This window comes from Grus americana, chromosome 14 (genome assembly GCF_028858705.1).
Source record: "Grus americana isolate bGruAme1 chromosome 14, bGruAme1.mat, whole genome shotgun sequence".
NCBI classification, from domain to species: Eukaryota; Metazoa; Chordata; class Aves; order Gruiformes; family Gruidae; genus Grus; species Grus americana.
This window is the reverse complement of record NC_072865.1, coordinates 5,914,934-5,940,504: the sequence shown is the minus strand read 5'-3', so window position 1 is coordinate 5,940,504 and position 25,571 is coordinate 5,914,934. Positions and strand designations below refer to the sequence as shown.

The 25,571-nt window shown below is 45.0% G+C and overlaps 2 protein-coding genes across 5 annotated transcripts in view; one reads left to right on the top strand and one right to left on the bottom strand.

The window, feature by feature from the left end:
* Positions 1 to 2,081: 2,081 nt before the first annotated feature.
* Positions 2,082 to 7,425, top strand: LOC129212556 (uncharacterized). Its single transcript, XM_054841274.1, has 2 exons — positions 2,082 to 2,645; positions 4,410 to 7,425. The coding sequence occupies exon 2, from the start codon at positions 4,412 to 4,414 to the stop codon at positions 5,402 to 5,404; it is 993 nt and encodes a 330-aa protein (XP_054697249.1). The 5' UTR covers positions 2,082 to 2,645; positions 4,410 to 4,411; the 3' UTR covers positions 5,405 to 7,425.
* An 11,882-nt stretch (positions 7,426 to 19,307) lies between these two features.
* CNOT6 (CCR4-NOT transcription complex subunit 6) overlaps positions 19,308 to 25,571 on the bottom strand; it is a 33,866-nt gene continuing 27,602 nt past the window's right edge. For all 4 annotated transcript variants that reach the window (XM_054841561.1, XM_054841562.1, XM_054841560.1 and 1 more), the window contains 2 exons: positions 24,074 to 24,276; positions 19,308 to 23,391 (listed from right to left, as the gene is read on the bottom strand). In XM_054841561.1, coding sequence (XP_054697536.1) covers positions 23,179 to 23,391; positions 24,074 to 24,276 — 416 coding nt within the window. In that variant the 3' untranslated portion in view covers positions 19,308 to 23,178. The remainder of the gene's footprint in view (positions 23,392 to 24,073; positions 24,277 to 25,571) is intronic.

Here is a 25,571-nt window from a genome sequence, read left to right as displayed (position 1 = left end):
GATTCACCGTGCTCTCTCAGGGGAGTATAAGTACAGGAGACCGGGTTGGTTTAAGCACAGAAATCCTCAGAAGTGCTTGGAAGAAACCTACGGCGGTTTTGCAAGGAGACAAACAAGCGTTCAAAGGTGCATCTTTTTTTTAATTAACATTTTTTGAGCAACCATTAGATGAAAGAGAAAACCAACGGGCTTGCTTTGCGGTAACAAAAAAAAAAAAGAGGCATTGCTGTAAATTATAATTGGTTAATGATAGCTACTTTTAAAGCTGTATCTGGTATTTTTAAATTTATATTTTAATCTTCATATCATCAAGAATATTAAAAAGATGATAGAGAACAAATCATTTATACTGGGGTTATCTGAGTAATTCCAGTAACAGTGATTTGAATAAATGTGATTTTTGTAACACCAGGCACCTGGAAGGAAGTAATTTCAATAGATAGAAGGGATTTTTACTGCAAACCCATATTTTTAGTGTAGTTTCATAAAGAAACATCTTACCTAACCACATTTTGTGAGGACCCTGATCACTTTAGAGGCCCTTGGGCAGCTTCTTGGCACTGGGCACGACGTCTCTGCAGCCCTGTCCTGTCGTCCCAGGGGAGGCTGCTGCGTCCTGCCGGATGCCACCAAAACCACACACTGGGATGATGGTATGGAAAAGCTTTAGGAGGGGCCTTGGCCTTGTTAGACATCTGATAACCCAACCCTGAGCCTGAAATTCCCCTGGAGATGATGTTTTCCTGATTCAGCTGCTCTTGGAGCCGCTGCCATCGCAGGTGGGGTGGCCACGGCCAGCCTGGCACCTTGCACAGCCCCAGTTCTACTCGCTCCATCAGACCACGCAGCCTTTGAGAAGGAGACATCTCCAGCCAGGAGAAGGGACTTTCCAGGAGAGGGGAATGCTCTTGAAGAGTTTTATAAAGAGAATGTATCCATGTGCATCTGTATGTATGGAATTTTTTCCCCAGCTCAGTGCTTTTCCTCGTGAAATGGCTTTCCCAAGCTTTATCCTGCAGCTGCTTAGACTAGCTGGGGTCTGAGGGCTTTTTCCATTTCATGGCAATTATGGTGCCTGCAAGCCAGAAGGAGCAATCTAAGCTGTAAATTGTTACTAGAGCATGAGCCCAGCTGATCATTGCTGTTAGCAAACTTAATGCATGAAGGTTGAGGGTCATTTCAGCTAACTTCAGCTGTTTGCCATCAGAAGTCCAGACAAACAGCTTAAGCTCACACACCTTTCATATTTAAATGCTAAGCAATTGCTATTTCTAGAAAGCAAATAATCTCTGCTTTGAACCATATCCTGAAGGGATGCACAAGCCTTTTGAGCAGCTTATTTCTTTCCACTGGAGATAAAGAACCTGAATGATGAGCATGGGCTTGGGCGACCAAATCAGCAGTCAAAGCCAATTCCAGCCTGAATGCTGGTAACACTGCGAATATTTGCATTAAAACTAAAGTAGTGATTTTTAATCTAGGATTTCTGCTTTTCTCTCCATCCCTCCCAGCAGCTCAGGACAGGTGGTGTGGGTTCAGAACCGCGGTCACGCTCTCTGGCCTTGGTCACAGAGGGATGCTGTGCAGCGTGGCTATTGCCTGGTAACGAACAGCAGCTAGCGAGGCTCCCTCTGAGGACACTGTTGGGAAATAAAAGCAGAGGGAAGATTCTGCTGCAAAATAACTATTCATCTCCCCACCCAACGTGATGCTGCAAGAGAGGCGATGAGAGGGACACTGGAGTTATACTAGAACTGCAATCAGTTTGCAGCACGTTAATAAGCCAGAAAACAAAGACAAATCCCTGCTGCCCAGACACCCGCAAGGCTGGACGCGGCCGCTCCTCCCGGCAAAGCAATTTGCCGTAATGCACTTGTGTGGTCTGGCGGGCGCCAGCTCAGCGAAACACAAACCACAAACGGGGGCGATGCTGGGGACAGCGGGGAGAGGGGGGTTAGAGGAGGGGAGCCTGGGGAGGGACACGGCCGCCAGTGCCGCGGCGGGGCCGGCTGCTGCTGCTGCGCCTCCGCAGTGGATGCACGGCTTAGCACAAACCTGGGAGCAGGGAGGGAGGAGAGCAGCGATCATGATGCTGCAAGCACCCCCCGCTCTCCTGGGCAAACCTGGCGAAGTGGCATGAATTTGCTGGTGAAATAAGGCAGACAAGGAGCAAAAGCAGCTCAAAAATCTAAGGATTCACCGTTCAGCAACGAAATATGATGGTACTACGGCTCCTCTTTTCACGCCCTCCCAACTCAGAGCACAAGCAGCCCCTCCTGCAGCACGACCACGGCACCGCGCTCGCATTGCACACGGGGAAATATAATCAGGCAGTGGAGCAGCAGGGATTTGTCACGGACTGTCCCGTTGGGGACAGGATGGCCCTGCCTCCCTGGTGCCCATTTGCTGCCCCGATGCCACACGACGTTTGTCAGACGCGGGCTCTCAGGCAGGGCAGGCAGCCAGGAGGCTATATTTAGCAACAGCAAGAAAACAGGCAGCCGAATCAGCTGACTGGAGGCAGGGAGCCTGATGCACGGGTTAGTTTTAGACAGCACATATTCTGTACTGAAAACAAGGAGGGAGAGACGCGGGAGCCAGGGAGCTGAAAGCCGCCCATCGCTCCGCACCAGGCAGCGGTGCAGGTAAGGGCAGGGCGTCGGGAAAGCTGGGGTGCGGATGCGGGTTGGGTCCTGGTGTTGCTGGGAAGGACCCGCGGTGGCCGCAGCCGGTGGTGCTCCAGGCGTGGCTGGGAGGGGGATTCGCAGGGCAGGGGGGTTCGGGCTCTCCAGGGGCTACGGGTGCCGGTGGGCGGGTGGGAAGGTGACCTCGGCATGGAGGGGGGCCATGCCGGCGTGGTGCCCAGGGCGAAGGGGATCGCATCCATGCTGGAACCGATCCATCCCATTGGAGGAGTTTTACTGTAAATAGGTAATTTAATTTCCGTCCAGAGGAAGGGCATGTTAACAGGACTTAGTTAACGATTAGCGCTATCGTAAGTTAACTCATGCCCGTGCCCATTATCTGGAGCATCCGCTGCCCTCCTCGATGCCGGGGTCAGAGCAGGCCTGGATCCTGACGCTGCTGAGCTCGGGCGAGGGGATGGGAGCAAAGGCGGAGGAGCAAGCCACCTTCTTAATGCTGAAAGAAATGAGAAGAAAGGAGCAGATAGAATAAAGAAAGGGAAGTAAAAAGGCCACAAGGTTTAAGACAAGTATCTCCTGCTTTTAGTTCAGCAAATCCCACCTTGGCTGACTTTACCAGTAGCACCTGAGATGAAAACCAGTAAAAGCCAGCAGCAGCCGGGGGAGGGATGGACACCCCACGAGCTCTACGCTGGGCTCGGCATGAGCTGCTCACTTGCACTCTGTATGTGATCTGCAGCTTTGCAGAGAGGTTCAACAAAGCCAGATTTATTTCCAGCAATGACAAGCAAGGCATTAAAATAGCCAGCAAAGCACTTTTGTGTTTGATCACACAACAGAGCTATATTGTGTCGGCAGACTATTCACATACAAATTCCAGTGGGGGAATAGTTAAAAAAAAAAAAAAAAAAAGAAAAAAGGATCTGGCCTATGTGGTCATTTCTGCCAGAAGGGGAGATAAGCAAAGCACAGAGGAGGGTATTTTGGGGGGGGGGGGGGGGGGAATCAATACAGTTACAAACACTGTAATATGAAACATTTGTAAAAAAGGTTTACCTGACTAGTGGGAGCAGTTTGATGAAAATCCATCCTAAAAAGAGTTGAGGGCGACTATTTGAATATAAAGAACATGAATTAAATCCCTTTGACTCCACATAAGCATTCAGGGAAGGATCTACCACTCCATAACTACATTTATGAACCACTGGCAGAGATGAAAATGAACATGTTTGCACATTATCACCTACGGCTTGTAGAAGAGAACAGCTTTAATGTCACTTCATTTCCCTGCGGCTCCCCATGGGGGTAGGTCAGCTCCTCTCCTGTTGAGATCAGCTCTTTGGACACAAGGTGAAGTCAGAGCCCTGTTCCAGTGAACAGACCAGCGGAGGATTAAATGAGAGCAGTTTGTCCCTTGCTGCTGCCACCCAGACAGTGAGAGGAGGTAGTGCACCTGCACCATGCTGCCCCAGCTGCCCACCCCTTGCGTTGCTTTGGAAAGGAGCACCAGTACCATATCTTTAATGAACCTTTTATTTTCTATGGCACTTAACCATTTGGCTTCTTTTGTAGATATGGGCTCTTTATGAAGCCATGGATATAGAAGTACTGCCAGCAAACTTTTAAAAAGCAGTTTCTGTAAACACCACTGTTTGCCACAAGAAAACGCGAGGTGGCTCAGGTAGCATGGACTTTACAGGAACGACCCCAGAACTTCTTTACCTGGCTTTCACATGCTGATCATGTCTGGTCTGTTCTTTGCAGCCATGGCACCCCGGATAAGACTGAGTCTTTCAAAGCCTCTCCCAACCATATGCGAAACCCACGAGGAAGCGATGGAAGATTCAACCAGCAACTCGAAGCGCACTGGAAGCACTGCAGCCAGCCCAGACTCGTACTCCAGCGATGATTACATTCAATCCATCTGTCACCTCGCCAGCCCCACCTTCCCGGGCCTTCCTGAAAGCAGCCGTAAGGTTCAGGACAGAAAGACCCTGAAGACCCCTGAAGACGTGTCATGGCCCCCGTCCCTTGTGGGGGCACAGCAGGAAACATCAAAATGTAAATTGACCCATTTCATCTCAAACGTGGTGCCGTTGGGAAAAGCCACGCCTGCAGACGCTGACTTCTGGTCCAGAGAGGACCCCCTGGCACAGATTTACACCCACACAGGAAAGCTCTGCTCCTCCAAGGCCTCTTCATATGGCAAAAGCTCCAGCACTGGTTACTCACACCGCAACTCTTCCCTCCCAAACGGTGAACTTCATTCCCCAACCACAAAAGAAAAAGCCACAGGGAAACCAAATCTGCCGCGAGTATTCAGTTTTCCAAGGCTTCCTTCCCCAAGACCGGTGCAGAAAGAAGCGGTCTGCTCAGAGCCGAAGGATGTCAGAAGAGATGAGGGAGCAGTTTTAGGGAGTAACCACAGTCAGAAAGAAAACAGCCCCGTGTTTGTTACTGGTGAAGAGCTATTGCCATGCTCAGCCAGAGGGAAGCTGCTGGGAAACCCGGAATTCTGCTGCTCTGTGAGAAGGCAGAGTTGTTTGCTCAATACAGTGTGCACCGATGAAAAAAAAGGGAGAGAAACTTCTCACTGTGACAAAAATGTAAGGGGTGATGTCGCCACTAAGCAGAGATACTCCGAGTGTTTCCAGGTACCTAAAAAAGCCATGATCCATAACTGGATTTCGGAGCACAGATGCATCTGGAAAGAAGCAAAGGTAAAAGCTTGTTTGCTCCCAGCCATTGCTGAAGTGTGAAGAAGTAGCTGCTTAGAATAATTTTATTCACAAGAAATAACCACCCTGTGCTCTAGAAGCTCTCCCTGGAGTCCTTACACAGAAAAACATGGCTTGAATGTGCATGCAAGTCAGGCAGACCTTTGTGATCCATCATATCCCTCATCAGTGGGCAACGGGACAATTCAGTCTCATCCACTAAGGAAACAGCAACTAATTCTCATTTTGGAAAGGCAACAGTTCATAAAGCATCTCCCCCCTCAATTGCCTCAGACTGCCTCGATCACGGAGAAAAACTGGAGACAATACCAACCCCATCTGTTCTGGAGGAGGAGAGATCTGCCGGAACACCAAATTACTGGTGTTTTCCAGCAAATGCCAAACAGCCAGATGTTGCTCCCACCCAGGTACAGTTATTCTGAAAGGACCATTTTGACCGATGCTTGGACAGTACTAAATGTGCTCTCTCTCACGTATACACTTAACAGGAAACCCATTATCGATCACTGCATCAGCACCAGAATACCACAGGATAAGTCACCTGTTAGTGCAGTACCATAAAGATATATTTTTTAAAAATTATAAGAAGTCTTTTATGAGGATTTGCTAGAGGGCAACATGGAGAATATTAGAACTCCTCCAGGTGGGGATTTTCCTCTTGCTTACCCTGGCACAACTCTGTTACCTTCACTCCTTGATTTACCCTTGGCAGGAGGAGCCCAGGGCGGGCATCACCATGCCAGTGCTGCGGCTGTGCTGGAGCTGTGACAACCTGCGATGCCAGCTGGAAAACACCAGGTATCACAGCGGGCCCTGCACTGTCACACCCGCACCAGCCAGGCCGCACACCACAGGCACCCACAGGGTTTGCTGCCCCGGTGCAGGAGCCCCACGAGCTCCCACACAGCTCTGCGGGCTCAGCGGCACGACAAGAGCAGCAGCTTTGGCTGAGGGACAGCCTGGGGATGCTGGGCTGGCGTTCACGGGACCTGAATGTAAAATAAGAATTTCTGGGTTTCCTTTCATATCTGTGCTTCTGTGTTCTCACCTACCTGACCCCGCTAACAATGCTGAGCTTCCTGCGCCTGGTGCTGTGAGACTGAAACATGAAAAAACCGCAGCATAAGAGCATAGTATGACATTCAGCACATAACGTACGTAAAACAACCCTGTTGGTGTTAGTGCTGCATGGGGTGTCTGTAGGAAGAGAAGCGTTCCTGCCTCGCTGTGAGATCCCGGCGTGGTGTGGTGAGCATGCACCCAGGTCATCCCTCGCTGCTGCACGGAGACATCTCCGGCCAGTGAACCTGTCTCTCATCAGCGCCTCCTCCTGCAGTCAGAGCAATCCCACGTGCCTGCATTTGGTACAGCACTCTCCGTAGCCAGCCGAGAGAAGTAGGTGAGAAAACTGCAAAGCAGTACTAGCATAATTATTATTACTACTAGGAATAAATCTTTTGGTGGCACAGAGGAGAGCAGAGGGACCAAGCTGTTTGTTCAACTGCAGCTAAGATGGGAAATACCTTTGGAAATCTGCAATTATAAAAACGCTCACAAGCGATGTCTAAACCACCTTTGAACAGATTAAATCAGAAGGCAACTTCTGCTTAGCACCAACATAAGTGTAAATACGCTCGAGGATCAAAAGGTGAGCATATTTGAGCTTCTCATTCTCACATGTCTTACCTCAAATATTTTTTCTCCTGTTGAAACTCATTAGCACTATGGAGCTGAACTGCTTCTCATCTTCATTTTTGAACTAACCGCACAGCGAGAACAAAAGTGAAGGCGGCTCCAGCATTTATTAGAGCTGATGGAGAGAGTTGAGTCAAAGAAGGTGCCAGCCCCCTCCGCCTCCTCCGCATCTTTCCCTTCCTTCTCAGGTTAACGCTGGGATTTAAGTGATGCTTGTCCTCATTGCCCTGCTGACATTTTAATTTCTCTCCATGTGAATATTTATGACACTAATACCTAGCAAGTCTTGTGCCAATTGCATGTATCACTGCTTTTGACAGAGAAAACAAATAAAACCGTTACATCGAGCTGCTGTTTCCATTACTGCAGAATCACAGGTGATTATTTTCAGCAAAGAGCCGGTCCACAGCTCACGAGCTTATGAGTTGCCACCCATACTCCCTCTCACCCCACCACATCTCCGACAGAGCCAGCTCCCGGGCTCTTTCCCCACACATTCAATGCCTTGCAAAGCTTTTCTGCTTTGTCAGGGTCGAGTCTTCTGTGCCCGGGACCCAGGTAATATCTTCTCTTAAAACCAGGCAAGCTGTGCACCAGCAGGTTCCTCTGGGACAAGCGCTGTAGCTAAAATATTCATCCTCATGGCAGAGACACGCGAGGGCCTTCACACCTCACCCCTTTGGCAGCCGATGCCCAACGCTGTGATTCCTTCTCAGCTGCCACGTAATCCCACGAGTCTCTAAAACCCTGAAACCCATCAACTGTTCCAGCAGAGCTCCCTAGAGACCTAAAACCTGCGAGCAGGGACCAGAGCACCGACATGCCGTGTCCAGAGGAGAGCCCAACTCACCCACTCCTCCTGCCCCTGGCTCTGCAAATATTTCAATACCCAGAGCAAAGAGGTGCAGGAGCGGGGTAGAGCTGCAGCTCAGGACACCCTGGGAAAAGCCCCCAGCTCCTCTTACGCAGGACAGGGAGCAACGTCGAGGGCTGCGGGGAACAGCAGGGCTGGGCTTGGCACTGGGGGGCATTTGTAAACACGGTGTAGGTTCCAGGTTTGCTCAGCAGCAGGCTGCTACATGCCCGTTGAACCCTAGGTGTTTGCTGTTAGGTGCAGCAAGGCTTGGAGAAATGAAGCTTTGGAGTGAATTGGTTTTTTTCTGGATCATAGATGTTTTTAGTGAAAAAACTGAGGTTCTTCTCAAGCAGCCGGGTTCTGCAAGAGGAGCCAAAGCTGCTGAGATGCAGCAAAGAGGGAGACAAAGAGAGGCACAGGCAAATTAGTCGCAGGAGTGACAAGGCAGCAGGGTGAGAGGAGGGAAATGTGGGGCCGGTGGTGCCTGCAAGTGAGGCAGCTCCCAGCGGGAGGGGGGATGCTGGGGGGGCCAGGGACCCCGGGCTGGGGTGATTCCAGCTGTGCAGTAAAGGCTGTGACAGAGGTGAGAAAGGCAAACCTGGTTTACATAGGACAGAGACAGCGGATAGGGCGAGTTGTTTCCATTAGCTTCGGCCGCCCTTCAGGTCCAGGTAAATCCTGTTTTGAAAAGCACAGCCCTCACCTTCTTCATCACCGCTGTTGGAAACGAGCACATCGTCCCCCGTGAAATCACCGGGCGATTAAATACCACAACAGTTCCCTGGATAAGGCAGTTTTGCAGCCGTACAGCATCACCCACCTCCCACGGACATGCTCCAGGCTGGCTCAGCGAGGAGCCGGGATGTGGGGCAGCCCCTTCACCCCACCACTGCCGGTGTCGGCTGCTGTAACGGCCCTGCAGCTCCCCGGCCACCCAGGGCTCCCCGGAAGGTGACTGAGAGCTGCTGAGGGAACCTGCAGTCCTGCCAGAGGAAAATAAATGGGATGCACATGGATGGGATGACACAGCATGTGGCTATACAGCCTTTGTCTCCCTGTTGCCCCCTTCGGTGACCGTACGGCCCTCACGGACGCACCCCTGGGCCATTGGGAAATGCTCTCCCTCCTTTCCTCTGTACAAAAGAGCGGCTGAGGAATCACCAGTCGGGATAAACCTGCACAAGTCGCAGCCTGTTCAGAAGTACTGCCAGACAAGAAAGAAAGCCTTATCTAGGAATTTAGGTCACGAAGTGAGATAAAAGCCGTGCTGCTTCCATGGCCAATCTCATGGCAGCCTCTGCATTTGAAGTCACTGGCAGAAAAATCTCATTTATTGAGATCATCAGAAGTGCCGAAGGGATTTGGATTAATTTGAATGGGGAATTGGTATCCAAATCCCACCGGCAGCTTTTGGTCTCAGCCTTCACAACCAGTTCACATGCAATCTATGGGCTAACACGCAATTTTCTTTGCACGATCACGCAGCCTTTTACTGCTGCAACCAGTAAATGCATTTGGACACAGAAAATCATGACCAGAACTTGCAAACCAGAGATGGCGAGGCAGAAACAAAACTGTTGCATTCTTTCTTCAAATCCTTGTCTTTTAAATGACAAAGACACCGATCAGCTCAAACCAAAGGTGAGGAAGCAACAGCGGCTGGTGAGCCTGGCTAGTGGGATCTGGTGACCAGACCTGGACAATGCAGAAGCAGCTCAGAAACTCCTACAGCAGCCACAGCACGCAGAGACCCTCACCCAGCCCCGGAGGAGCCTTTCTGTGCCAACACAGACAGCCAGGCAGACAGGCGTCGATCAGAAAAGAAAATACGGACCAGTGCAATGTGATTACAGACAGGGATAGGTCACGAACGGGTCTCAGTGAGGGAACAGAATGACCAGAGACAAGCTGGAGCAGATTTAAGGGCTGCACGCAAACAGGGAGATGCAGGAGGTGTGTGAGATTAGCAAAACCAGTTTCTGAAAAGGTCTTTAAATGTAAGCTCTCAAGTTAGGACAAAAGCAGTTATTTTTGTGTTAAGAAAAAAAATCCAATTCTTAAAGCTCCCAGAGAACACACGGTCCCTAATTTACGGGGATCAGACCCAAGCCCAAGGCAGAACGCAGGGTCCCTCTGCTTAAAGCAGAGGCTTTGCCGATAGCGCATCAGGATTTCCCCGTGCCCTGAAGTGCCTGCAATTGGGCTTAATTGCTCATTGAGGGCGTACTTTAATTAACTTTGAGCCTTCCTAGGTGGAGAGTAATGATAAATGATGTACAGTGAAGTTAAACTGCATTTAGTGACTGAGCAGGAATCCCTTAGCTTTGAATGAAAACCTCATCTGTCCCATCAGCAACGTGATTAACGGCAAAGTGTTTTGCATTTGCAGCTGTAACCACAGGCAGAAGAAAGATCCAAAATGATGGCTGAAAGCTTTTCTGCTTGTATTTGAAGAGTCAGATCATTCGAGCACGGCTCTCTGCCTTGCTCACCAGAACCCATGTGTATTTTTGTGGCTGGCGTCACTTATGTGGGCCACAGTTGACAGCAGTGATGACTCCTGAAGCACCACATCTTGGGCTCATGGCCTTTTCCCATGCTCGGGGATTCTCGAGTATAACTTAATTTGTCTGGCACGAGCTAGAGCTGATGCAAAATACATGTTGTGTAAATACAGATATAATGTTCCTGGCAATCGCAGCCTTCCTAGAATTAATGCGCCTGGAGGCAACACTTCCAAGGACTGTTGCGAGGAGCTGTAGAAAAACTGGGCATTTCTGGAATACCATCTAGTTGCTACATAATGTTTGACCAAATGCCATTTAAAATCAAAGGGAGCCCCTAAGTGCTTTGGAATGGGCTTGTAATGGGAATAATTTTCTGCTGCATTTAAAGCACAGACTTCAAATAGCAGCTGATGAGGGAGATCAAATGATTAGTTTATTTATTTGCATGTATTAGCTTTTTGTCAACCGTTTCTTGTCTTTGCTTTTAAATTAATCTAGCTGAAAGCCCATCAGCCTGCTGTGAGCTTAGCAAAAACTGTGTGTTATCCCCAACATTTTATCTGCCCGCACTTCACATGACTTGCAGCGACTTTTCCCCTCTGTGATCAGCAAGTCTCTGGGCTGCCAAGCGGGGTCGTTGCGCACGGTGAAAGCAGAACTAGCCAGCAGGGAGACTGCCACATCTCATCTGATGGTGGGATATGACAAGTCAGTTGAGTTTAGCTGAATGTTTTGTTATTTTTCCCTTGGTCACAAGTATATAGGAGAGAAAATGGCTTCTAGTTTATACCAGCAGTGCAAGTTTTATATCTTTCCAGCTCGCTCGATGGAGCTTTCCTGGCTTGTGGCTCAGCTTCAGAAAAGGGAGATGCCACATCCCGAGTGTCCAGACTCCAAAGCAATTACATGAGAAATACCAACTTTGCTCGAGATGCTCTTCATGTTCCCCCTCAGCTCATGCTATAGAGGCATCAAACTGCACAGAAAAAATAGCGACGTTTGCTCACAGATGGCTTTCGTGGGTTAGTGTTGCCAGCTACCCACCAGGTCCTGTTCTGCTGGGTGCTGTACGAATGCACGGCGAGACTTGCTGAGCCTATGAGCCACTCAAACCTCATTAGTGAGATTAGCTGGGTGCTTCAGATTAAGGCTGATTTGCACGAAGAGCAAAGGAACCTGCGCACAGCCCTTGCTCACAGCAGAGCCAGCGCTGTTAGTCAGAAATATTCCCAGTCTTTAGGACAAGCAAATATAAGCACAGGCTGGGTCATGCCCAGTTTTGAATCCAGAAACATCCAGGTCCTACTCAGGGCCCCAGTTTAAGGACAGGTGGGTGTCTGAGCAGCTGACACTGCAGTTAGCAGCAATTCGGTCGCGATGGCAAAACAAGATCGTGCTCCTGCCCAGGAAGAGTGGGTACAAATGAGCTGGAGAAGCTGCAGCATCTCTGCTGCTGTTCCCAGGCCTGGGCCAGCCCCAGCACTCCCTGAAATGTCCCCGGAGCCACTTCTGCCAGGTGCTACGAGGTGACACGCAGCACGGCCAAGGCACCGAGCTGTTCGAAGCTGCTCAGAAAGCTGCAGTTTTCCCTCCCTGTGCAGCTGGGTGCGAGGCACCCCCAGCCCTGGAGGGACGGCCGCACGCCCTGCCTCTCCGGGCTGGGATGCTGGGTGCTGCGTACGTGCTCAACGCTTCCTCTGCTCAAAAGCGGTTTGTTGGAACAAGGGTACATGGAGGGAAATTGGAAAGTAGACGATTCAGAGAGAAAGCATCAGGGCTTCTTGCTGTGCAGGGTCAGCTCCTGGAATTAATTGCTGCAGAGTATCAACAAGATAAAATTTAGCAGGATTCAAGAGAGGATTAGACAGTCCTGTGATCAGGAACATTGGTGCAATGCTAACTGGGTCAAAGAAATACAAGAGAAATTAAGTGTTGTGCTTCCCTGAAGGGCTGAGCTGGTACCAACTGGATTTAAAACACATTTCTCCCCACCTCCCCTTCCCAATCTTTTTATAGCAACAAGCAAATAGCAGGATTTATTGCAAAGTCTCTTTTTCCTTAGAATAATAAAGCATCGTCTGCTCTAGTAAGTCCCCGAGAGCCTCAGTGATGCCTGGCCCATGCTACGGCGTGTGGTGAAACCCTCCCCTTGTAATTTTAATGGCAGGAAATGAAAGTTTTACCTTTGCTGTCTCTATCCTTCAGATCAAATAATTTATCAAGAAGAGAATGAGCTGCACCATAAACCAGATGCGGATGAGCCAGTTGGGTCTCCACCCTGAAACCCTTTTCTAAGCATAATTAACCAAATTATGTAACTATATGATGGCATCAACCAGAGAAACATGCGGGGGTAAGAGCTGAATCCAAAAGCCAACACTAGCAGCATCGTAGGGAAGTGTCAGGGTGCTAATGGGAGCGATGGTTTCCACCACCAAAAAGAGGAGAAATTGGCTCTTGCTGCGGTTAAGCAAAGAAACAAAATCCCCAGTGAAACACAGACTTCACTCTTCAGGTGGGCAAATACACACTAGCTGCTCCACGGAGGTAGTAGCTGGCAGCTGGAGCACCTAGTATAATCTTTTCCAAAATTTTCTTTTTCATTAGAAAGATCCTGACAAATATCTATAGCCTTTGCACATTTTTCTGACACCGTAAAAATGCTCCTGGCAGAATTTGCCAGCAGACACGGCGCATTGCGTGTGACAGCAAGGGTAGTACGCCCCGCTCTAAGCTCATCAATTCACTTCATTAAATTTCACTGTCTGCAACAAAAGGAGTCTGAGAGAGATGTCTCACTAAGCCTAACGCTGGCAATGGAAAGTCACCTGGTAATCTCAGTCCAGCAGTGAAAATCTTCGGATTCTGTGCCCAAAGACAAAACCTTCTTTCTACCGTTCATTGCGAACGATACAGGAGAGAAGGAAAAACATGTCGACATTGAAATATCATCCCATTGGGCTTGGCAGAAATTTGGGATGCCCACTGCCTGCAAAGTTTTGGTATTTGAAAATAAGGATGAAAACAACTGCTGCCAAAATTGCCAGGAAAACAAATCCTCCCCAAACCTCCCCACCAAATTCTGCTGCATCCTATGCCATTTAGTCAATTCTAGTGATTTCATTTCAAAATGAAGTTCAAACTGTTTTGCAAAATTGTATTGTGTTTTCTATTTTCCTTACTGCTCTTCCGGGAATAGCAACGCTTAATATGATCCGTGACAGCTCTGTCAGACTCTGAGACACGGCGGGGCCGCGAGGACCCAGCTATCAGACAGAGCGCTCTAATTAGGATTTATTAGAATGCTTTCCTTTCTCGTTAACAGTATCAAGGGCTGCATTTACACGGCAGTTTGTCCCACATATCTTTTTTTTTTTTTTTTTTTCCCCTGGAGAAGTGTTTCTTGCTTGGCTCATAATAAAACAGTTGGTCTGTAAGATTTTACTGCTCCCGGTACAAGCCCTCACATCCTGACCCGCACTAGCTCCTAATTTATTCCGATCCATTGTACTTCAACAGACCACACAGACATATTTATGGATCGGGGCCTTGGCAGACATATTTAAGGAGCCACTGCTATCAGTGCCTTGCACAAAGTGTTCCATATTCCATTTATTTTTAAAATCACTATGAAAATGAAGTGCTGCGCTGCACATATTTCTCCCACCGGGGACAGAGGAGGGAATGAACCTGTCTGACGGACTGAAGGCACATTGCTCAACCTGCTGTGGAGAGGTACTCCGGGCAGGACGTGGCCATGGCTCCGTACTCTTCTCATACCCTTTGATCGATGCAGAGCAATGGCACCCTCATGATGTTCCCTCTGTGCTCTTCAGCTCACGGGAGTTGATGCTCACCTGCAGGCCACGATGGAGCAGAAATGGCGAGGCGTCTAAGCTGGGAACCGCAGGCATGATGCGCTCCGCAGACCTGACACCCAGGACCTTCAGCACACTGCTGGCCTTCTGAGTTATCATAGAATCATAGAATGTCCTGAGTTGGAAGGGACCCATAAGGATCACCGAATCCAACTCCTGGCTCCACACAGGACCAGCCAAATCAGAGCATATGACTGAGAGCGTTGTCCAGACGCTTCTTGAACTCAGTCAAGCTCGGTGCTGTGACCACTTCCCTGGGGAGCCTGTTACAGTGCCCGACCACCCTCTCGGTGAAGAACTTTTTCCTGATATCCAACCTAAACCTCCCCCATCACAGTTTCATGCCGTTCCCTCAGGTTTTATCACTGGTCACCAGAGGAAAGAGATCAGCGCCTGCCCCTTCGCTCCCCCTCGTGAGGAAGCTGTAGGCCGCGATGAGGTCTCCCCTCAGTCTCCTCTAGGCTGAACAAACCAAGGGACTTCAGCTTCTCCTCATACATCTTCCCCTCTAGACCCTTCACCATCTTTGTTGCCCTCCTTTGGACACTCTCCAATAGTTTTATGTCCTTTTTGTACTGTGGCACCCAAACCTGCATGCAGTACTCGAGGTGAGGCCGCACCAGCGCAGCGTAGAGTGGGACAATCCCTTCCCTAGACCGCCTAGCAATGCCGTGCTTGATGCCCCCCAGGATACAGTTGGCCTTCCTGGCAGCCTGGGCACACTGTTGACTCATGTTCCACTTGCTGTCAAGCAAGACCCCCAAGTCCCTTTCAGCATGGCTGGTCTCCAGTGTCTCATCGCCAGTCTATGTATAGCCAGGGTTGCCCCTTCCCAGGTGCAGAATGACTTTTTGCAGTTACTTTTGCTTCCTGTAGAACAGGAGTAATTCTTACTCAGGGGAAGGAGGATTTGTAAGATCAGCCAAACTTAAAAGAAAAAATAATTATATAGACACAGATTTTTCATAGCCAGCAAAGAATCGCAGTTGTAAGAGAGGAGCACGTGCTGCAGCGCTGGGTGGGTTCTTTATTCATTTCAATAGTTCCTATAGGACACGAGTAATACAAAGACAAACGTAACGACAAAGCTGGCTCTTTACTGAAGATGATGTAACTAGATGAAACCGCAGTTTTCACACCATCAAATGTGAAAGCTTAATTAAATTGTACAGCCATACCAAAGAGTCAGGACCAGACCCAGCAATGTAAACCCAGTTGAGCGGAACGTGAATTCCCATGTTTGTGCTGCAGGTCAGCCACTCGCCCTCCCCGCCTGCGGCGTTTCTGTGGCTTAGGGCAGATCTCGGGGAAGACAGTCTGTTCTATGTGCACAGGTGGTAACTTCAGGTTTTGTATTCCTGGAATATGTTTTCCCAGTGGAAGCCCAGCTGAGTTAATGGAAAATTTCCCATTGGCCATCTTGGGCCAAGACCCATATTTCTACCTTTTGTTCATCTCCCTCCTCCCTCACTGATCCCTGGATGAAGGATTCCACCTAAGGGAGAAAATGTTACCCAGAGTAATGCCAGCCCTTATTTAGTCTATTAACTAAACTTACACTGGAAATACTTCTATTTTAATATGTGCAAGTGTTTGCAGGAATAGCCCACACTAACACGGGGGTACAGCCTCTCTGAGAGCAGCTGAGGAAGTATAAACCTTCAGCTTTTACACAGTCTTAAAACATTGCAAACCAAATGAAAATACACAAACTCATGAACGGAGAATCAGAAAATGAAAATGCAGTTTGAACGATAAGCATGTTTGGCTTGCTGCTTTGTCTCAGGGCAATGCACTTAGACGTTTTACTGAATATAGTTGCTCTTATTTACTGGAAAATTCACAACCACCCCAAGACAAAGGAAGCTCAATTTTCAGAGATGTTAACCAAGATAGATATTAAATATCTCTGCTTGCTTCCTTTGCATGGTAACCTGTCATTCCTGTTTCTGAGATTCCAGCAGCAGCTCTTCCACAGATGGCAGCATATGCCCCACAACCTGCACGAGTCCACAGGTCCCACTAACAAGAACCGGGTTGGCAGCATCCCAAAACCACGCAACCACGCTGACTGGTGAAGCACTCTCGCGTGCCACCGGAGCCCGGCTCATGTCCCCACAGAGCCCAGACAACCACAGAGAACAAATAGACAACAACAACAACAACAACAACGGGGTAGCCTCATCAAGTGACTGATGCGTTAGAAGCAGCAGCCGTGTCCCAGGAGACACCACATTGCCAGACAGGACATCAGGCAGGACGCTTCCCTTCGCCCCATGCAACCCGTATGCAATTCCTAATGCTCTCCTCTCCCACTGGTTTATCTGGGAGAGGTGGGAGGGGAGGAGATGGTTAAAAGAAATCCTTGTGCATCTCTAGGCTTTTCCCCATCTAATCTGTGTCTTGGTGGTGTCTTGCTGCTAGGGTCAGCAAAACCAGCACACGGCGTAGTTCAGGTCTTCAGACAAAACAGGTCTTGGCCCTCTTGGCCAAAAAGCAGACTATTAACTGGTATGCTGTTTTTTGAAAAGGAAGAAGGGAAATAAAATCAATAAATCCATCCTCCAAAGAGCTATCGATACAGTTAGCCACAGTGGAGAAACTGCCACTAATTCACTATTGATACCCGAAGGGAGCAGTCTGTGCTAGAAAAAAAACCCAACCAAACCTAGAAAATAAACCTAGGAAAAACTAAACTAAGTTAGCTAACTAGAAAAAAAAAGTGTGCTCTGAACAACTAGCTGAAGCTTAAATCTTTGTGGCCGTTAAAACCTAGCAGAAGTGTATCTACGGTTTTGTTTTCTGTAATGTGTATTTTTTACAATAAACCTTTAGCGTTTTTAAAATAAATTAATACTGTCTACTCACACACCACAAAGATTTAACCAGAACATACCTTCCCATCTTTTAAAAATTGATAATCTGTGAGAATAGCAGGCTTATTTTGGAATAAGAAAATATTCAAATGCTCCAAAGGTCCCTATAGCTTAATTAGCTTTATTGTTTTCCATGCAAACAGAGTAAGCGAACATTTATAGAACAAACAATTAGTGCCTCTGGGTTAGGAGGGGAAGATGAAAAGCAAGAAAGTAACGAGGACGCTCACCTTTAATGAAGCACGGCTTCTCCCAAAACATCACCTGATGTACCTTGCACATTCTTGCCCTTTCCGCTCACCTGTTCCTCAGTTTCTCCTCCTTCCCTCTCTCTCTCCGGACTCAATTCCAGTTGTTTTAATGCTCCTCTGCTCTACCTGTGCCAGCAGAGAAGAAATGCCATGCAGTCACCTGCACCAGTTTGGGACATTCCCACCCTCTGAGGCACAAAGCCAACTCTGCTCTGTCACCGAGGAGCCAGCAGACACTGGGGTATGAAGGAACACTGGCCAGAGAGATCTCGTATTCAACTACATTAAAACAGCTGGAGTTATTTTACTGCAAGTTAAGGAAAGACAAATTTTATCTTACCTGGCTTAGGACCGCAGGACACAAGCTCAACTCACATCTTTGTCTTGGAGTGAGAGATGCTGTTGTCCGTACGCTCTTTCTCGCCAGGCTCTCCATGAATTTTGGCAGTTTCCCCACAGATAAATATCCCAATGCTTACCCGCCAGGTTAGCAGATGTTATTTTAACAGCTCGAAAACTCCAGTTTAGAACCACATAACAACTGTACTCATCTGAAAACATAACATTAAATAGACTAAATGCAGCAAGTGAAGGCCTTAAAATGATTTTACCAGAGGACCAAGAAGATAATTTTCATTCCTATTCTGATAGCTGAATTTATAAAGCCAGTATTTAATTGGCATAGATGTTACCAAGCCAACCGCCACCAATGGAAAAGGTTCTTACTCGGGCCTGAATTCCTACAAATACTCTTAAGAATAATTCTCCAAGGCCCGCTGTTCTGGGCGGCACTCTGAAATACGCTCACACTTACCCGTGCACACGAAGCCTGTGTTACACACACCATCTAGCGGCCACACTGCAAATGCGACGGTGGGAGTTCATCTCTCACCCATGAGGCAGAAGCAAATCATTGCTGATGTCTGGAATGGACTCATCACTCGGTTGGGGACTTAGAGCTGCTTCCAGACAGCAAATTTTAAAACTGCTAACAAGCTGACCGCTCTGGGGCATGTGGTACTCATGGAAACACTGGACTAGATCATTTATTTCAAACCAAAGCAGTGCCAACATACTGAATGTGAGTTCTGAAGAGACGCAGGGGTGAGAGATGTGTGAAGCACTGAAGCACGCAAGACAGCAAGTCTGCTCAGATATTTTATGTTTTCAGCTACTAGTGATGGAAACATCATATAAAACATAAGAGTCTGCATTGTTATGCACACACTTTGATGCGGAAGAAAAAAAAAACCAAGAAAAAAAACCCAAAGAACATGACATTAAAATAAACTAAGGACAAGAGTTAGTTGAATCTCTTCCCTGAGGGGGGGGGGAAATTTTTAAAAAAAAAAAAAAAAAAGGCAAGTAATCTTCACTTTGTTCCCCATGGTGAATTAATGGAATCTTTGCATCCCGTCCCACTGCCAGATTCCAAGTCTACTTTGGGGTCTCTGGGGTGAGGAGGGAAGAGGAAGGAAGGAACAGGGTCTACTGGACACAGACAAAACCTGTGGACCCTACACTGCAGAGCTGACCTTACTGGCTGATGTGGGTCAGAAGATGGCAGATATGAAGACATGGGGTTGAGATCTGAGAAGGTTCGGACCCAGGTTTTCCACAGACTCTGGAGGCACTCCTAACCAGGTCTTCACTTTGCAATCCAAACCCAACTGATTCAAACAGCTTTCTGGTCTGCAGGTCTATAAAGTTACAGAAAGTACAGGAAAGCCTTTCTGGGATTATCAAGTTTCTTAACATGCTTCTGTTTTAACCTTTAACGCACTTCAGTCACTCTGGCTGTACGTGCAATTCCTCAGGAAAAGCTTTAGGAATTAAGTTAAAATATGAATTAGACATCAAGAAGGTTTGAAACAGATATTGGATTTATTGGTCAGCTATGAGTAGGAAAATACATTGGTAAAGAAAAAGAAGACCCTGTATATAAATATAATACTAACTAGTTAAAATTTGACCAAGAAGAAAGTTCCACTGAAGAGAACAGTAAAAGCCCTTGTTTACCATCAGACCATATTCAGTTTCCCATTTATCTTATTGAAGAGCTGCCTATAGACAAATGCAACATTCTTTGAGCTTAGTGCAGATAATGTGCTGGTTTTTGTTACATGAATGGTAAACAAGAGTTAGTCCAGTGCATTACACATTATACAGAAGTACTGTGAATAAAGACTAAGATACTCTATTTTAGACACTACTTAAACATACCAAGACACTTAAGTGTTACAAATTTATGCAACCAAAAAGAAAAGAATAGCAGTTAACATACTAAAAAAATACTGTGTCTGGCTGGATGAAAAAGGCTGGCTACTTAAGCAGTTAACTGAATTTTTAAAAAGTTTTACAGTGTAATTAGTTGGGTTTTTTCCCCCCTCCAATGGTATTGTAATTATTTTGTCTTTCATACAGGTTTTGTGTGGCTGAAAAAGGAAACCGTAAGCTATTTTCTAAGTCTGCTCTAAAAAAAGACTTGAGAGATTTGCTAAAGTTACATCGAAGACACATACGTACAATGTTCCTAAAGGCAGTTTTGACAAATGCTAGCCAAATTCAGTTTGTTTTTTTTTAAAAGCTGCTAAAAGGACAAAATAATTACAACACGCACTTATATGCTCTTCCCCCCCCCACTCGTGTTATGTTAAAAGCAGGAACTCGTGGTATTAGTCTTGTACTCTAATTAATTCTTTTAGTTAAAGGTATATTTCAATTTACACTTTGACACCCAGAATTCTTGGTAAATGTAAATGAAACTAGACAAGATATGGCTGACTGTACTTGAAGTGGAAAAAAGCCTGGTCTAACCTAAATAAATCCTTTCAACCCCAAGGATGTTCTGTGACTTTTGCTATATGTGCTTTTACAACGAGAACACTGAAGGTACGTTATGGCAACACCCAAAACCACCTTGAATAAAAATAACCATTTTATGTTAAAAACTATGAAGCAAACATTTTGATTTTTGTGAAGACGCAGTTTATTGCCTTATTCTATGTTATAGCTGGAAATTGAGACTTTTGAGTTAGATTTGTTTGACACCAGAATATATTTTCTTTGAAAGATTGAGAAAGTTTATCCCAGCCCTGTTTTGGTGCCATCTGGTCTTTCCCTATATTCAAAATATTTCTACTTCTTCAACCCCCAAGTCATAGCTGCAATCCAGTTAAAACCCAGTGAAGTCAAAGGAGTGTCTTCAAGGTATATTCAGTGGGTTTTCGATTGGGACCTGATGGACTAGCATAAAAGCTGGAGGAAACGGTTACTTACATGGACCCTTAGACTGTAAGGTGACTAAGCAGGAACAGTTGTGTCTCCAAAAGCACAAGGGGCCATATTTTAACATGCTGTCATAAATTCAAATATTTTTTTAAGACTAAGCAATACAGGAGAACACATTGGATAAAGCTCAAACCTTTAGAATCTAACAAGTGCACTCAAGCTCCAGCATCTATTAAAGTAAATTATCCCCCTCTAAGAAATACAAAATGAGTAAGTGCTTCCCTTCCCCTTCTGTAAAGCTTTCTGGACTCATTACACAATCCAGATAATCAGAAAAGAAAAATAGTTTGCTCAGTTTGACAAGCTAAATTGCCTCATCATCACTGGAAATTGTCATGATGTACATTACCAAGACATCATTAAGGAAACATGAGTAAAACACCTTTTATTCACACTTTACAAAAAAACCCAAAAAAACAAACAGAAAAAAATAACACTACGCATTAAGTCTACTACAGCAATACTACCAGCATTTCAATGTACTGATTATAAACTGGACATGTTTGGTGTTTTCACAACTAAAACCGAAACAAAATAACCCCAAGAGATCAGGTCCCAGACAAGGATTCAAGATCAAAATTTCTCCTATTGAAATTCTAAAAATGTACATTTTACATATCCAAACTGTTTGCAATTTTTACTTTCAGCTTAAAACAGAATGGTTTGAGCACACTTACGTGCTGACTACTTTTCAATAAAATTTTGAATCATTATTACCAATCCATTCTCTTATATATAAAAATTCAAAATATTTAGAAAGTTTTCTCTTAATGCTCAGTGTCCTTTTGCTTCCCTGCCCGCAGCTGAAACAAAAGCTGTTTAAGACCAAGCTATCTCCATTTTTTTTTTTCTTTACATTGATTATTCAAGTTGTATTAGAGTTTAAGGAGATGATAAATTCTCCCTTTTAGGATACAAATAGACAAGTTAAATTTGTAAGCTGTTACATACTTGGCTTCATGACACAAATGGCACTGAGGGTACACTATAACTTTAGTCTTGCTTGACACTTTAAAATAAGACTTGGTCACTTTAAAAAAAAAAGATCTGAAGAATTGTCTTCGGGACCTGTATTGAAAATGCATTTATTTTACACTGCTTCATCAATAGAAGATGTAGGGTTGGATATTTTTTTTCTTCAAGGAATTATACTTTCTGAAACTGAGGAACACACTAAAACGAAAGAGAATTCACATGATAGTAATTCTTAGTGGGAAAAACGGCACTGTGCAATGACACTGAAAGAAGCAGTGCATGGGTATTAGAAGCTAGAAACTGTGTACCCATAACCTGAACATGTTCAAGAAGTGTGATATTCAATGCTTCACAAAGGAAAAAAAGATGCCACAGCTTATACAAAAGTATCTTCATAAAATTTTCACAAGTGTTAACATTATTTTAAAAAATAAAAGAGGATGCACAGGATCTCTCTGCATGCACAGGCAGTGCTAGTTGAGAACAAATTTAAGCAGGCACAGTGGAGATAGGACAAGTATTTAAAACAGAAATGAAGAAGCTGTACACAAGTATCCCTAAATTTTACTTCCAAAGTTAGAGATGAGAAAAATATCTGAGTGTATACACTTCAGCAATAACTTTCAATCCATACAGGTCTACTTATATTCACTGCTTAGCTTACCTGTTCTGTGAGAACTCCGTGCTTTTCTCTTTTTTTTTAAATTTTAAATCAGAAATAAACAGAATGTATTTAGTTATCTCTGGAAGATATTACAATTTTACAGGTTTGGATTTTAAAAGCAACGTTCTCAATTGAACATAAAAAGTAGTACAAAAGGGCTAACGAAACCCTAACAGTGCAAATCATTAGCAGAGAAAACCTGTGACAACCTCTTTTACAAGCTGGCCTTTATAACACATGAAAACAGATAAAAATTTAGCCTTAGTTTACAATACAATCATTTTCCAAATCTGATTTTTCTTTTTTTAAAGTACAAAATCTCATAAATCAGGTTTTCTGTTGTTCATATACAATCAATAAAGGCTAAATTCAAATTCTATATTTTACAAACAAGTCTGAAAAAGGAGGGAGTGAAGTACGGAAGAATGTTCTGTAGATGTTCCTACTGGCCTCAAAAAAGTAGTGCTACAGATAACTGTGCAAAGAGAATATACTGTATAACAATTCCCTATTTCAAGGCATGAAAATGTCACGTTGGATAAAAGAAACAGGAAGGTTAATTGTAACGTATTAAAGAAAGGTGCAAACGCACCAATCGCTGTCGAACAGTATACAAAGTATATTGGGCTCAGAATTGTGTCTGTTGATAGCACCTGGCTTTTACTATGTCTTTAGCAAATAATTAGATTTAAGATTAAGATTATTAAGAAAAAAAATCCCTGTTGGCCATACCTCACTCCTCTATATTCAGATTTTACAATTGTACAAGTTAGATTGAGGTTGCCCTCTAAAATGTACTTGACTACCTCCTGCCAGGGAGATGGATTCCATTTACAGGAGGCAGGAAAGGCAGCAAAAGCTCCAGTTGTGCAAAAAGTGAGAAGTGGTCAGAAGGGATGAGTGGATGTGGACAGCCACTTATATTGTTCTCTATTAACCAATGATGATCCAAAGGTCCAAGAATGCCAAGTATGTTTAGCTGAGGTTTAGAGTAGAAGATGTAGTCAATAATACCCTAAAACAAGAAGAGAAAGAAAATCTATTATTAGTATGTATTCTTGACTCAAGTTATTGTTCCAAACAAAAGATGAGCTCAGTATTACAAGTAACTGAAATGCTGCCATTCCTTCTCCACAGCACATCATCAACTTAGGAGACTTCTGCTTCCTATATCCCATGGGTTGCTCAATATAGATTAGGAAAACAAAAGAAAAAGTATCATTTCTGCTCTGCTTTTATGGGTTGTAATTTCCAACCTCCTACAAAGCTCGAAATCACATTCCTCTGATTTTGAAGAGAAAAAGAACCATCTTTGCTTCCCCCGGGCAAAGGAGCACTCAGAGTTTGCCAGTAGCAACACAGATTATTTCCTTGTAGTTGACAGCTTAAGTGCCCCTGTTGTACTATTTCGTTTAGCTTGGAGTTTTAAAATACAAAATCTTCCTATTTACAGGGAAGGCTAACAGCATCCCAACTCTTGCAAATCTATTACAAGTTACTAATAAGAAAAATGAAAATTTGGTTTCTAGGAGACCGAAGTGTTGTGCACTCTAGTTTGTTATATTTTAAATATAAGCTTGGCGAATTTACTGTTAGCTACCCAAACAGATTAATTTCTTTAACAGTTTCATACAGCAAATCACATTAGTTAAGCTTCAAAATAGAAAATGTTTCCAAAATATCAGCCAAGTCTTTACCTTGAAGTCAAATGTGTAATTTGTATAAGGCATTAGACCATTCTCATAGGCACTCTTTAACTTGAAACCATGTGTAATTCTTCCATTTGTTGTCCCATTTTTTCCATTACAGCTGAAGTTAGTAAGACTTTCATTGTATCTCAGTTCCTTAAAATCTTTGTGGTTTGTTTCCACTCCACCAGTGCTCAAGTACTCAACAACACCTAATGGGAGAGACAAATACCCACAAGAAGGTATTAACAAGTGTTCAGCAAGTAAGAGTGCGTAGGTACTTCGAGGCATACATGCAACTTCATGCTTTATATAAGCAAAACTTTAACACACATACAATGCAATCAGCAGTAGTTCTTATAAAATACTGCAAGACAATGTACATGAATGTCAAGAGCAAATGTCATCTAGAACAGAGAGACATGCTTTGATTAGAAAAAATGAGAAGGTTAATAAGGCACAGACTGGGGGAAAGATGAAAAAAAATAGAAGTGAAACTCTATAGGTGCTAGGTAGGCAGCTTCCTCCTCTCCTCATCTCTATGCTCAAGTCTCGGCTTTCAGTGTTCTTCAGCTAAAATGCTGGAAAAAACCCAGCTTTTCTAACACTGCCTCAGATAAAGTTAACTTTAAAGAGGCTGCATAAGCCAAATTGATATGATTTGTGTCTTAGAAAACTATGATCGTGCCTCTATTTCAGAACAGCTGTGTTAAGGTTCTGGAAGGTAAAAGAAACAATTAGCTGTTCTGAAGACACAACTGGACACATGAGCTGGCCACTGCAATAGCCACTACCGATACTTGTGTTCCTGAGATCATAAAGAATCACATTTCCAGTACTGCTGAGCAATAACTGCTCCTATCAGTCCTAACATTTGTTAGGAGTTTCCAAGCAGAGGCCAGAAGGAAGAGGGACCAGGAATGTAGGTTATTATACTGAATAACTAGCAACAAGAAGGAAAGATGGCTCTTCAGTTCAGTACTTCAGCTGGCTACCTGAGAAAGCCAAGGGGGCAGTCACTGAATCTGTTCTTTTCTTGCAATTTGTAAAGTGGACCAAGTCAAAAAAGGTTGCATGTTAGTGAAGAGCTCTGAAGAATCCCTTTCTGGTAGGGGATGTATTAAATTTTAGAAGTCCTAAAACACTTGAGCTGCAGAAAATGATTGTATGGTGGCAACTATAAAGAGAACTTATCTTCTCACACTTCAAGTTAAGAAAAACCGATTATCAGCAACATACTCATGTTTCTATTTATTTCTGAAAGATATTATCTTCTTTTCCATTCCTGTATTGTAAGGTAACAATGAAAATGCTTCTGAAAGACCAGCATAACTCTACTACTGCATAGGCAATAGGGTCACTCACAAAAGAAACAGTTCTATCTTTTCTCTCTCCCTTCTGTTTTCTTAGTACCTTTAGGGCTTTTAATACCAAGCAATGCTTTCCCTAAGTTGAAAACTCTTTTAAAAAAGTGAGACCTTAACAATTTAAATTGTTACACACTTGA

What these genes read in the sequence shown, in the direction of transcription:
- LOC129212556 (XM_054841274.1), top strand. Translation starts at nt 4,412, where the DNA reads ATGGCACCCCGGATAAGACTGAGTCTTTCAAAGCCTCTCCCAACCATA.